This window comes from Sprattus sprattus (genome assembly GCF_963457725.1).
Source record: "Sprattus sprattus genome assembly, chromosome: 6".
NCBI classification, from domain to species: domain Eukaryota; kingdom Metazoa; phylum Chordata; class Actinopteri; order Clupeiformes; family Clupeidae; genus Sprattus; species Sprattus sprattus.
The window spans coordinates 7,865,478-7,877,977 of NC_137925.1; the positions used below are offsets into that span (position 1 = coordinate 7,865,478).

General features: G+C 46.7%; 1 protein-coding gene across 1 annotated transcript in view; it reads left to right on the plus strand.

Moving 5' to 3' along the window:
* The window catches only part of lmf1 (lipase maturation factor 1), a gene marked incomplete at its 5' end in the record, with an annotated part of 48,287 nt that overhangs the window by 19,427 nt on the left and 16,360 nt on the right, over positions 1-12,500 (plus strand). The window contains one exon of the mRNA XM_080840160.1: positions 7,033-7,098. Coding sequence (XP_080696286.1) covers positions 7,033-7,098 — 66 coding nt within the window. The remainder of the gene's footprint in view (positions 1-7,032; positions 7,099-12,500) is intronic.

Below are 12,500 nucleotides of genomic sequence, written 5' to 3' on the forward strand. Positions count from 1 at the left end.
TCTCTCTCTCTTTCCATCTCTTTCTCTCTCTCTCTCTCTCTCTCTCTCTTCCTTCCCTCTCTTTCTCTCTTTCTCTCTCTCTCTTTCTCCCAGTCTTTCTTTCCATCCCTCTCTCTCTCTCTCTCTTGCTCTCACTTGTCGTCTGTGGGGATGTCCCTCAGGTAATTTCTGTTAGATGAGTCTTTCAGTCATTCAGACAAGCCCCCTTCCCCCTCCCTCCCTCCCTCCCTCCTCCTCCTTCTCCTTCACTCAGACACTGGGGTTGTCTGCCCTCCTTCAGCCTTTTTTATCCTCCCTGTCGCTCCCTCTGTCTATAATGTCCTGCAGGACAGGTAACCCAACAGTGGAGACTATCTTTCTCTAAGACCTGCAGGTCAGGTAACCCAACAGTGGAGACTATCTGTATCTACTATCTTACTATCGGTAAGGAATTTACCTTTCAGAGAGATTTGAATGGTGTAGCTGGATAGAGGCTTAGGGCCTGATTTACTAACAGGATTGCGCCCATTTCTGGCGTAAAATAGCGGTCGTAAACATAAAACGGTATTTACTAAGGGGGCGCAGCGCATATTAACGCCTGTGGATGTGAACAGGGCAGTGCCCGGAAACGTGGGTGGAAACCTGGGTGGAACGTGGGCATGGAGCGCAATTTAATGGGAGGAGAGAAGGTAAGTGCGCCTAATGATGTATTGCGTGGTATTTACTAAAACTGCCTGTCGAGCGCACGTCTCAATTTGCGGGATAATTCTCCGCCTCCTAAAAGCACGTCTTAACCAGGAAGCGCATTTTCCATTGAGTCTGAAAACATTGATATTGCACCAGTTATAAGAGCAAGGCGAAGATATATACAGAGACGGCGCACAGAAATATTTTTTTCAACTCGTACTTTTTCAGTTAAGCGATCCACAAATCATTAGACGGTACAGGTTAACCAGCCACGCAATACTTCTGAACCAGATCAGAGACATCGAAGCCTCCAACCGGAGATCACATTCCATTCCATCAGTTGTTAAACTCAGGACAACATTACAAATTTTGGCATCGGATCATTTCAAACAGTTATAGCATCAGCAGTTGTCATATCTCAGCCTTCACTCAGCCAAATATTTACCCAGGTACTCGACGCATTGCTACGGTGCGCTGGTCAATACATTTCCCCACTGCCATATCTGAAATTAGAGACATCAAACAGGACTTTTTTGGAAATCGCAAACTTTCCGAACGTAATTGGAACCATTGCTTGCACCCACATGCAAACAGTCCCACCTTTAATCCACGAACACGTTTACCGAAACAGAAAGCACACATATTCAATGAATGTCCAAGTCATATGTGATGCCAACATGACCATTACTTACGTGGTAGTGGTCTGTCCATGACAGTTTTATCTTCCGGAATAGTGCCATCTATTCATGATTGAGCAACGGTGATTAAATGTATTTGTTTCAGTGGGGATATATTGTAGTGAACCCATGTTCCAGAACGTATTAATCTCGCCATGTACACACCTATATTGTTATAATAGACAGTTTATGCATTAATGCCACCAATAGCATATTATTTATAATCGTGTTCTTTTAAACATCTCGCTGTAGGTGATGGCGGGCAAAACAACAATATAACCCATTGAATCAGGTTCAATGATTGAGCAAACGTGAACCAATCTATCTCCTCTCCGCTGAACCTTAGTTTTTTCTTCCTCGAATCTCCATGGTGGGCAGTAACTTGAAGGCAATTTCTCCCGTCTTTTAACGGTGCGCTAAATAATGATTGCCCAGGATCTGGCTTGATAAATATCAGGGAAACACAGTGCGTTAATGTGCGCCTGGCAAAGGCGCAGATTAAGCTGCGTTCGCAAATTAATGTTAGTAAATCAGGTCCTTTAAAGGGTGGAGTAAGCACACAGTGCCCAGCGCAGATGTGGTTTGATAAATACCACGGAAAATGCGCAAAAACACTGTGCGTTAATTTGCGAACGCAGATTAAGCAGCGCTCGCATATTAGTAAATCAGGCCCTTAGTCTGTTACAGCTGCTTTCATGACAAATGTCCTGCCCGGCCCGATACAGGTAAGGGCCCGACCAAGCCTGACACACCTTAATGTATGACACCACTTAAGGTCTGACACTGCTTAAGGTCCGCCACAGCTTAAGGTCCGACACAGTTTAAGGTCCAACATCGCTTAAGGTCCGAAACAGCTTTAGGTCCGACATCGCTTAAGGTCAGACCCAGCTTAACGTTCGACACAGTTTAAGGTTCGACACAGCTTAAGGTCAGACCCAGCTTAAGGTTCGACACAGCTTAAGGTCAGACCCAGTTTAAGGTTCGACACAGCTTAAGGTCAGACCCAGCTTAAGATCAGACCCAGCTTAAGGTCCGACACAGCTGAAGGTCAGACACAGCTGAAGGTCAGACCCAGCTTAAGGTTCGACACAGTTTAAGGTCCGACACAGCTTAAGGTTCGACACAGCTTAAGGTTCGACACAGCTTAAGGTCTGACCGCCGCTTAAGGTTCGACACAGTTTAAGGTCAGACACAGCTTAAGGTTTGACACAGCTTAAGGTTCGACACAGCTTAAGGTCCGACACAGCTTAAGGTCTGACCGCCGCTTAAGGTCCACAAGCGTGAAGCTACTGCTGGTGCTGAGTGTTTCATAAGACCCCCTAACAAAGACACTTTCTGGTGTTGTGTATCAATTGAAATTTCCATAAAGCAAATCAGCTGTGCAGTTTGCATTCCCCCCCCCCCCCCCCCCCCACTAGAGAAACTTTATATTGACATTTTTTATGGCGGTAAAAAAACCTTACAAATCTATTTTCTTGCTGGTTGCCTGCGCTCAACAGACCGTTAAATGGTTTCCACATCTCTCAGCGCAGGTCTGCTGTCTGATCAGCAAACATGGAACATGTCACATAAAACCCCAGACGCGTGGAGGCCCAGCGCCAAGCCAGGTGTTATTCTACCCATAAAGCATCTGGTTCACGCGGAGTCGCCCAGTGCCCGTAATACACTCTCATTTCAGGCAATCACACTCAGGCCAGAATGCCACTCAAATGTGTTTGTGTGTGTACACTGTGTGTCTGTACACGTGTGTGTGTGTGTATGAGTGAGTGTGTGTGTGTGTGTGTGTGTGTTTGTGTGTGTGTATGAGTGTGTGTGTGTGTGTGTGTGTGTGTGTGTGTGTGTGTGTGTGTGTGTGAATGTGTGTGTGTCTGTACACGTGTGTGTGTGTGTGTGTGTGTGTGTGTGTGTGTGTGTGTGTGTGTGTGTGTGTGTGTGTGTGTGTGTGTGTGTGTGTGTGTTAGGCCAGCACACCGCTCCAGTGGCCTTAGCTCAGCTGCTGCCAATATCAGTGGAGCTGGAGGCTCTGGCCCTCTCCACACACACACACTGATCTTAAAGGCATAGGGGTTGGCCCTCTCTACTCACACGCACTGATCTTAAAGGCATAGGGGTTGACCGTCTCCATATGGGTTTTGCGGCAGGTGATGGGGAGATGGAAGGGTTAACCTTCACTTAGGCAAAATATGCCTGTTTAGAGGTGGTTGGTGTTTCGTCGCCTCGTGACTAAATTGGGTATGGGACGAGGGAAAGGCAAGTGCAGCGTTGGACGACTTAGAACCATAAAGGTAGAGATGCTATAAGCAGGCTAATGTGGCTAGCACTTATTCACCGCGTCAATACAGAAACAGATGGTTCAGAGCCAATCAGCCCCGCGACCACACCGCAACGCACCACAATCACACCACTCCCCGACCGCACCACAACCGCACGACAACCGTACCACAACCGCATCACACCGCATCACACCTCATCACGCCGCACCACACCGCACCACAACCACACCACACCCGCAACAAATCCGCACCACATCTGCACTACACCCCACCACACCGCACCACACCACAACCAGTTATGCCTACATAGATAGTTATGCATACATAGATAGTCATGGATACATAGATAGTCATGGATACATAGATAGTCATGGATACATAGATAGTCATGGATACATAGATAGTCATGGATACATGGATAGTTATGGATACATGGGTAATTCTACCAGCTGGGTGGGGGTCTTCATAGGATCCTGGGTTCAGCAGCTGAGCTCTCAGTCTAAGAGAAGAAACAGCTATGAGGAACGCTCTTATATGGGCTGCATAATATATAGAGCCCTTACTGTAATCTGCTCATGTTTTAATTCTGCTTAGTTCTGTTCTTGTCTCGTGCTTGTGTGTGTGACATGAGCGCGACAGAAGCCCAGATCTCCTCTGACTGTGTGTGTGTGTGTGTGTGTCTCCTCTGACTGTGTGTGTGTGTGTGTGTCTCTCCTCTGATTGTGTGTGTGTGTGTGTGTGTCCTCTGACTGTGTGTGTGTGTGTGTCTCCTCTGACTGTGTGTGTGTGTGTGTGTGTGGCGTGAGCACGTCAGAAGCCCAGATATCCTCTGACTGTGTGTGTGTGTGTGTGTGTCCTCTGACTGTGTGTGTGTGTGTGTGTTGGTGCTGATCTGGGTGTTTAATTGAGTTGTCACTTTATGGGAGCAGTTTGTCTGGCTCGTTCCCTTTCACTGGATTCAGCGTGGCGATAATCTGGTTTGAGACAGGAGTGGGCGTCCCATTCAGACCCTCATGAGACTAACCGCTGCTGAGTGGTGGGAGTGTGTGTAGAGTGTGTGTTGAGTGTTTGGAGTGTGTGTAGAGTTTGTGGAGTGTGTGTGGAGTGTGTGGAGTGTGTGTAGAGTTTGTGGAGTGTGTGTGGACTGTGTGTGCGCAGACTGTGTGCGGAGTGTGTCGGTGTGTGTGGAGTGGGGGTGGAGTGACGGCCGCCAGGCTGTGGCAGCAGTCCGCACACACTCGACACACACTCCACACACACTCCACTGATGTCTCTCATGCTGAACCAATGCCAGAGGTAATGTGGACAAGTGAGGATAGATTAGTGTGTGTAGGTGTGTTTTGTGTGTGTGTGAGTTTGTGAGTGTGTCAGCAGGGCAGATGTATATGTTCTTGTGTGTTTGTGCTTCAGAAGTATGTATGTGTATGTGTATCTGACAACAAAGCAGATGTATGCTGCTTCGTATGTGTGCGTCTGCACTGCCTGTGTGTGTGTGTGTGTCTGTGGGTGTGCCTGGAGTGTGTTTATGTGTGTGTGCATGCGTGTGTGTGTGTGTGTTTGCGTATGTGTTTGTGTTTGAGTGTGTTTGTGTGTGTGTATGTGGGCGTGTGTGTGTTTGCATGTGTGTGTGTGTATGTGGGCGTCTGTCCGTGTGTGTTTGTGTGTGTGTGTGTGTGTGTGTGTGTGTGTGTGTGTTTGATTGTGTGTGTGTGTTTTATAATGTGTATGTAAGTGTTTCTGCAGTTAAGGGCTGGCTGATAGGAGGAAGGCGGAGTGGCAGTCATTTTCACATTAGCGGAATCACATTTTCGGGAGAAAATACATTCCAGGACTCTTTATTCGATTTAGCTTAACGTCATGAATACAAGAATGTGCTTGATAAACAGCAAACGGCACCCGCAGGACAGCCTCACACTCCTCCAGCACACACACACACACACACACACACAAACACACACACGCACACACTCAAAAGAGGATTCCGTGGTACGTAGAGATATTGGCCTCCGAAATTTCATTTTTCTAAACAAACATATTTGCGTACACACGCATGCTATCTGTATGACTGCAGTTGCATACACAGATGCATTTATGCAAACACACACACACACACACACACACACACACACACACACACACACAGCGTCCCTATCATAGTCTCTGCTTAGATGTTAGAGGTCCATTGTGCCTCTCAGAGAAGGCTTGATGAGACTGGAAATCACACACACGCACACACACACACACACACACGCACACACGCACACACGCACACAAACACACACACACACTCCCAGAGAAGACTAGATGAGCTAGAGTATTAGATTAAAGTTGCTAATGTCTCTTCCTGTTTCTGTTTTCTTCATCTCCTATCTCTTACACACAGGAGGTAACACACACTCACGCTCACACACACATTATCAAACTCACGCTCACACAATCATCAGCAAACTCACGCTCGCACACACAGGAGTCTCACACACACATCAACAAACTCACACTCACACACACATTATCAAAATCACGCTCACACACACATCAGCAAACTCAGGCTCACACACACATCAGCAAACTCACGCTCGTACACACAGGAGTCTCACACAGACATCAACAAACTCACACTCACACACACATCAGCAAACTCACGCTCACACACACACATTATCAAAATCACGCTCACACACACAGGAGGAAACACAAACTCACGCTCACACACACAGGAGTCTCACACACACATCAGCAAACTCACACTCACACACACATTATCAAACTCACGCTCACACACACAGGAGGAAACATAAACTCACGCTCACACACACATCAGCAAACTCTAGCTCACACACACGTCAGTGATTGTGATGTGGTGTCTCTCCTCAGCTGGTTGAGTATGTGTGTGTGTGTGCTTGTGTGTGTGCGTGTCCTGTGTGTGCGTGTGTTTGTGTGTGTATGCGTTCGTGTGCGTGTTTGGGTCATGAGTAAGTGTTTTTCGGCTGTAAGTGGCCATTAGTAGAAAGGTCTTTTATGAAGGTCCCCTCTGTCTTTGGACCTCTGAAGTGTTTACGCTCATGTCACTCCCGGCAACACCATGGAAACTGGAGCTTCACATCTGGCTTTGTTACTGTTCCGAGTCTGAGCCACATTATGTCCGTATAAGTTATGAACTATGCTATGTATGGCTTTGTTTAGGTCAAATATAAACATAAATGCTAATATATGATATTATGCTAATATTACAACAGCCTCACTACTGTGTAATAAGCTATGAGCCTCAATGTCAGCATGATGAATGTATTTCAAGTCAGCCCTTCTGTTTGCTTGACTGTGAGGGGATGCTGTTGCTTAGGCAGCCACTTGTTACCATCTGAATGGTTGCTATTGGCGACAGTAGTAGTTACCATGGTTTCATGTTCTATCCATAGGGACTGATCAAGATCAGAGGAGACAAATGCTGGAGAGATCTGACCTGTATGGACTACCACTATGAGGTGAGTGTGTGTGTGTGTGTGTGTGTGTGTGTGTGTGTGTGTATCTGAAGGTAAAGGTATATTTATCCAAATCAAACTCGGGTCAACCGTTTAATAGGCGGCAATGCAAACAGCTATGTGTGTGTGCTAGAGATATCTCACCTGCATGGTTGACCATTACATTATCTAATCTTGACATGAATGAGTGAGGGATTAGGTGAATAGTGTAAATGAATGAATGAATGAATGAATGAATGAGAGTAGATGAGTACTCATGTGGTTGCATGTGTACTATGTGCTATGGGGCTTTCCCTACCCTGAGTGTGTGTGTTTGTGTGTGTGTGTGTGTGTGTGTGTGTGTGTGTGTGTGTGCGTGTGTGTGTGTTTGTATGTTTCCGTGTGTGTGTTTGAGGTAGACAGGCTCTATCAGTGGCCTGCCGTCTTTAAGTGGATTACACTAAAGGCTTAATGGAGTGTGTCTTCCCCTTTTACCTCAGAGCAACCTGAAAGCTCCCCCTGAAACACACACACATGCCCCCCCCACTTTCCTGTCCCCCAACACACACACATATGCACAACCCCACACACGCCAGGGTTGTGGCACACACACCCACGCCAGGGTAGTGGCACACACGCACACACACACACACACACACACACACACACACACACACACACACACACACACACACAAAATCCCCCCCCCCCACTTTCCTGTCCCCCAACACACACACATATGCACAACCCCACACACGCCAGGGTTGTGGCACACACACCCACGCCAGGGTAGTGGCACACACGCACACACACACACACACACACACACACACACACACACACACACACACACAAAATCCCCCCCCCCCCCACTTTCCTTTCCACTAACACACACACAAATGCACAGCCCCACACACGCCAGGGTAGTGGCATACACACCCACGCCAGGGTAGTGGCACACACACACAAATACACTTCATGCCACTACTCAATCTACTTGGAGGAAGTGAAAGTGTGAGGACCAGGTAGGTGTAGTGTGGTCATGAAGATACATTACCATGTTGCGTGCATGCACGTAAGTGTGCGTGTACATGTGTGTGTGTGTGTGTGTGTGTGTGTGTGTGTGTGTGTGTGTGTGTGTGTGTGTGTGTGTGTCCGTGTGTGCATGTGTGAGAGTGAGGAAAGTCAAACCCAGCATTTGGCATACTGCTACACATTGGTACAGGCCACTCCATGCACGCCGATTCTCATTTCTCAGGCTGAGGTGGAGATACGTGTGTGTGTGTGTGTGTGTGCGTGCGTGTGTGTGTTCTGGATGTTAGAACCGGAATCTGATTAGAGATGATGATTAGCTCCGGAATGAATTATTACTCCGATTCCGATTGGATTAGGGCTTTAGGAGCGCTATGTACCTTAATGCACATCATGAACTTGGCATTAGAAAAGCGTGTGTGTGTATGTGTGTATGTGTGTGTGTGTGTGTGTGTGTGTGTGTGTGTGTGTGTGTGTGTGTGTGTGTGTGTGTGTGAGTGTGTGTGTGTTAGTGCCAGTGCCATCATCTTCTGCAGAAGCACAAGGTGCAAAGTGCTTTACATGGTTGGAGAGAACCAGCCTTCTTTGAAATAGAAAACACATTCAATTCAATTCCGAGGCTTAAATAAATAAATAATTCAATTCAATTTTATTTATATAGCGCCATAACAATACAATTGTCTCTAGGCGCTTGTCTCTAGGAGTTTCTCAGGTGAGCGAGACACTGGAGGTTCCTCAGGTGAGCTTGACACTGGAGGTTCCTCAGGTGAGCGTGAGACTGAAGGGACCACGTAGCTCATAGACCTGATAGCTGGGCCTGTAGACCATAGACCTGATAGCTGGGCCTGTAGACCATAGACCTGGTAGCTGGGCCTGTAGACCATAGACCTGGTAGCTGGGCCTGTAGACCATAGACCTGGTAGCTGGGCCTGTAGACCATAGACCTGATAGCTGGGCCTGTAGACCATAGACCTGATAGCTGGGCCTGTAGACCATAGACCTGATAGCTGGGCCTGTAGACCATAGACCTGATAGCTGGGCCTGTAGACCTGATAGCTGGGCCTGTAGGCCCATAGACCTGATAGCTGGGCCTGTAAACCATAGACCTGGTAGCTGGGCCTTTAGCTGGATTGCTGATGGCCACCAGTATGACCGGAACGGTGAGATGGGGGATAGCTGATGAGTATCTCACTATCACATTAAACTGCTTAATGAAAAGTGCGTCTTTCAGCTATGAAGCTATACTCAGCAAGTAACAACTTCAAAAAGCATACAACTTCTTGATGTGATAGAACTACAGTATATTAATACTGATCATAATCAAAATGTAGTTGTAAGGAAGTGAAAACTAGAGGATACAACACTTGTTTTGGTAAAAAATAACTTTTAAATATGTATTTGATTACTGTGAAACTTTCAGCAACAACTATTTACAAGAATACACGTTGCAAATCATCCGTAGGGTTTCTTGGAAGCTCAGAACAGATTCCAGCCCTATCCAGTGGATAAAAAAATTAAATGTAGGTGCCAAACTTCAAAAACTCATAACTATGAAAATATTTTTGAGAAGAGCTGTAGGATTTTGCAAGGATCCCTTGGAATTCAATAAAAGTTTTTACATGATTCGAGTAGAAGTTTTTACATGACAAGAAAATCCACAACATGGTCTGGGAGAAGTTGTGAATTCTGGGAGAGTTGGCATGGAGTGTGTGAGTAGGACATTTCCCTCAGTGGACTCAAATATTTATCTGGCCCCAAACCGTTGTAATTACCTAGGAATTATACACACTGGACACACAGAGATATCCTCCCTGTCTGTCTCTCTCACACACACATAGATATCCTCTCTGTCTCTCTCTCTGTCTCTCACACACACACAGATATCCTCTCTGTCTCTCTCTCTGTCTCACACACACACATAGATATCCTCTCTGTCTCTCTCTCTGTCTCTCACACACACACAGATATCCTCTCTGTCTCTCTCTCTGTCTCTCACACACACACAGATATCCTCTCTGTCTCTCTCTCTGTCTCACACACACACATAGATATCCTCTCTGTCTCTCTCTCTGTCTCTCACACACACGCTCGCTCCTTGGAAACAGTGACAAATAGGGTGATATATCATGTAAATTGCTGTGATATAAAAATATCCATGAATACACCCAGTATAATCGCTGCACACACACACACTCACGCACAGACACACACACACACACACACACACACACACACACACACACACACACACACACACACACACACACACACACACAGGTAAGGAAGGCCCCAGTGAAACAGCCCATTCATTCATTAAGGCTGGTCCTCCCGCTCAGTCTCGTCTCCCCTGGTTATCCCAGGGCCCGCTGTGAGCCCCCCCCCCCCGCCCCCCCAGAGGGTGAGGTGGCCTGGGCAGACTCCTGGCGCCGACTGGGTCCTTCTCTGGAGCTCAAAGGGCCCTCTGTGTCTGTCCTTTCCCTCACTCCCCTCACTGTACCTGGGCTCAGGAACACTAGCTCAGCCCCCCCCCACCCCGTCCATCAGCATCCCAGACTATCATAACAGGCATTATAATCAGCCGAGGCAGCGTTGCGCTCTGTGAAATGGAATCAGCTCCCAGGGTAGCACTTTCTATTACTTTACAACTTGTAATTATAAAATAAAGTATGGAGTAAAATACTAATATTAACACATACTATACGTATAATAGCACTTACATCTGACACATTCATGGATGACATTTTACAGTAAGTACAACGTAACATATTAATACATTAGTGCAGTGTAGCATAGTAATTGCTAGTTTGTAATGACACTTTTGTTCTTTTGTTTATCTAAATTCTAACCCAGACACTGGTATATGGTATAAGTACAAAGTAAAAGATCAATGTGCTTTACATTTACATTTACATTTAGTCATTTAGCAGACACTTTAGTCCAAAGCGACATACAAGGGAGAGAACAGTCAAGCTAAGAGCAATAGAGATCTAGTTAAACAATAAATACTATGCTGTCACTTATTGTTCCAGTGTGCAACTTGATGCTACAATGTACTGAATAGGATGGAGTAGGACTATCCCCCAGACAGAATGGTGCAGTAATATGGAGTAGGACTATCCCCTAGACAGAATGGTGCATTAATATGGAGTAAGACTATCCCCCAGACAGTAATATAGAGTAATATGGAGTAGGACTATCCCCCAGACAGTAATGTAGAGTAATATGGAGTAGGACTATCCCCCAGACAGTAATATAGAGTAATATAGAGTAGGACTATCCCCCAGACAGTAAGGTGCAGTAATATAGAGTAGGACTATCCCCCAGACAGTAAGGTGCAGTAATATGGAGTAGGACTATCCCCCAGACAGTAAGGTGCAGTAATATAGAGTAGGACTATCCCCCAGACAGTAAGGTGCAGTAATATGGAGTAGGACTATCCCCCAGACAGTAAGGTGCAGTAATATGGAGTAGGACTATCCCCCAGACAGTAAGGTGCAGTAATATGGAGTAGGACTATCCCCCAGACAGTAGGGTGCAGTCATATGGAGTAGGACTATCCCCAAGGCAGTAATATGGAGTAGGACTATCCCCCAGACAGTAAGGTGGAGTAGGACTATCCCCCAGACAGTAATATAGAGTAGGACTATCCCCCAGACAGTAAGGTGGAGTAATATGGAGTAGGACTATCCCCCAGACAGGAATGTTGGGTTTCAGTGTCAGTGTCATGCCATGGGCGGCCCGTGAGGCTGATTGGTCCTGCTAGTAGGGAGCTTGGACCTTGGGATGAATCCAAACGGCACAGAGGGTTCCGATTCTGATGCATCCAGGGAGATAAGACCAAAGCCGGCCTGAGCTGATTGGTACTGGTCCAGATTGGAGTGAGCTGGTGTCAGGTGAAGGGTGGTGATGGTGGATGTTGATGAACATGGTGATATCCTGAAACAGAGAGAGCATAACAAGGAGGTTCCCTCACTGACGTGCGAGATGCCGTACACGTAGTGCCGTAATACAGTGAAGGTGTGTTTGTGTGTGTGAGTGTGTGTGTGTGTGTGTGTGTGAATTTAAGAGAGAGCGGCACCGAGAGAGACTGTCCAAATATTGGCATTTACTTAAGCACCACACCCCTGTGACTCCCTTTCCCAATTTAGTTTGTACACACACACACACACACACACACACACACACACACACACACACACACACACACACACACAGAAACACACACACACACACACACACACACGCACACACACACACACACACACTGAAGCCACAGGCGCCACTGCTGCAGCCCTAATTCACTGCCATACACTGCCTCCATTCAGTCATCCTCAATAGAGTGGAGCATGCTGGCCGTGTGTGTGTGTGTGTATGTGTGTGTGTGTGTGTGTGTG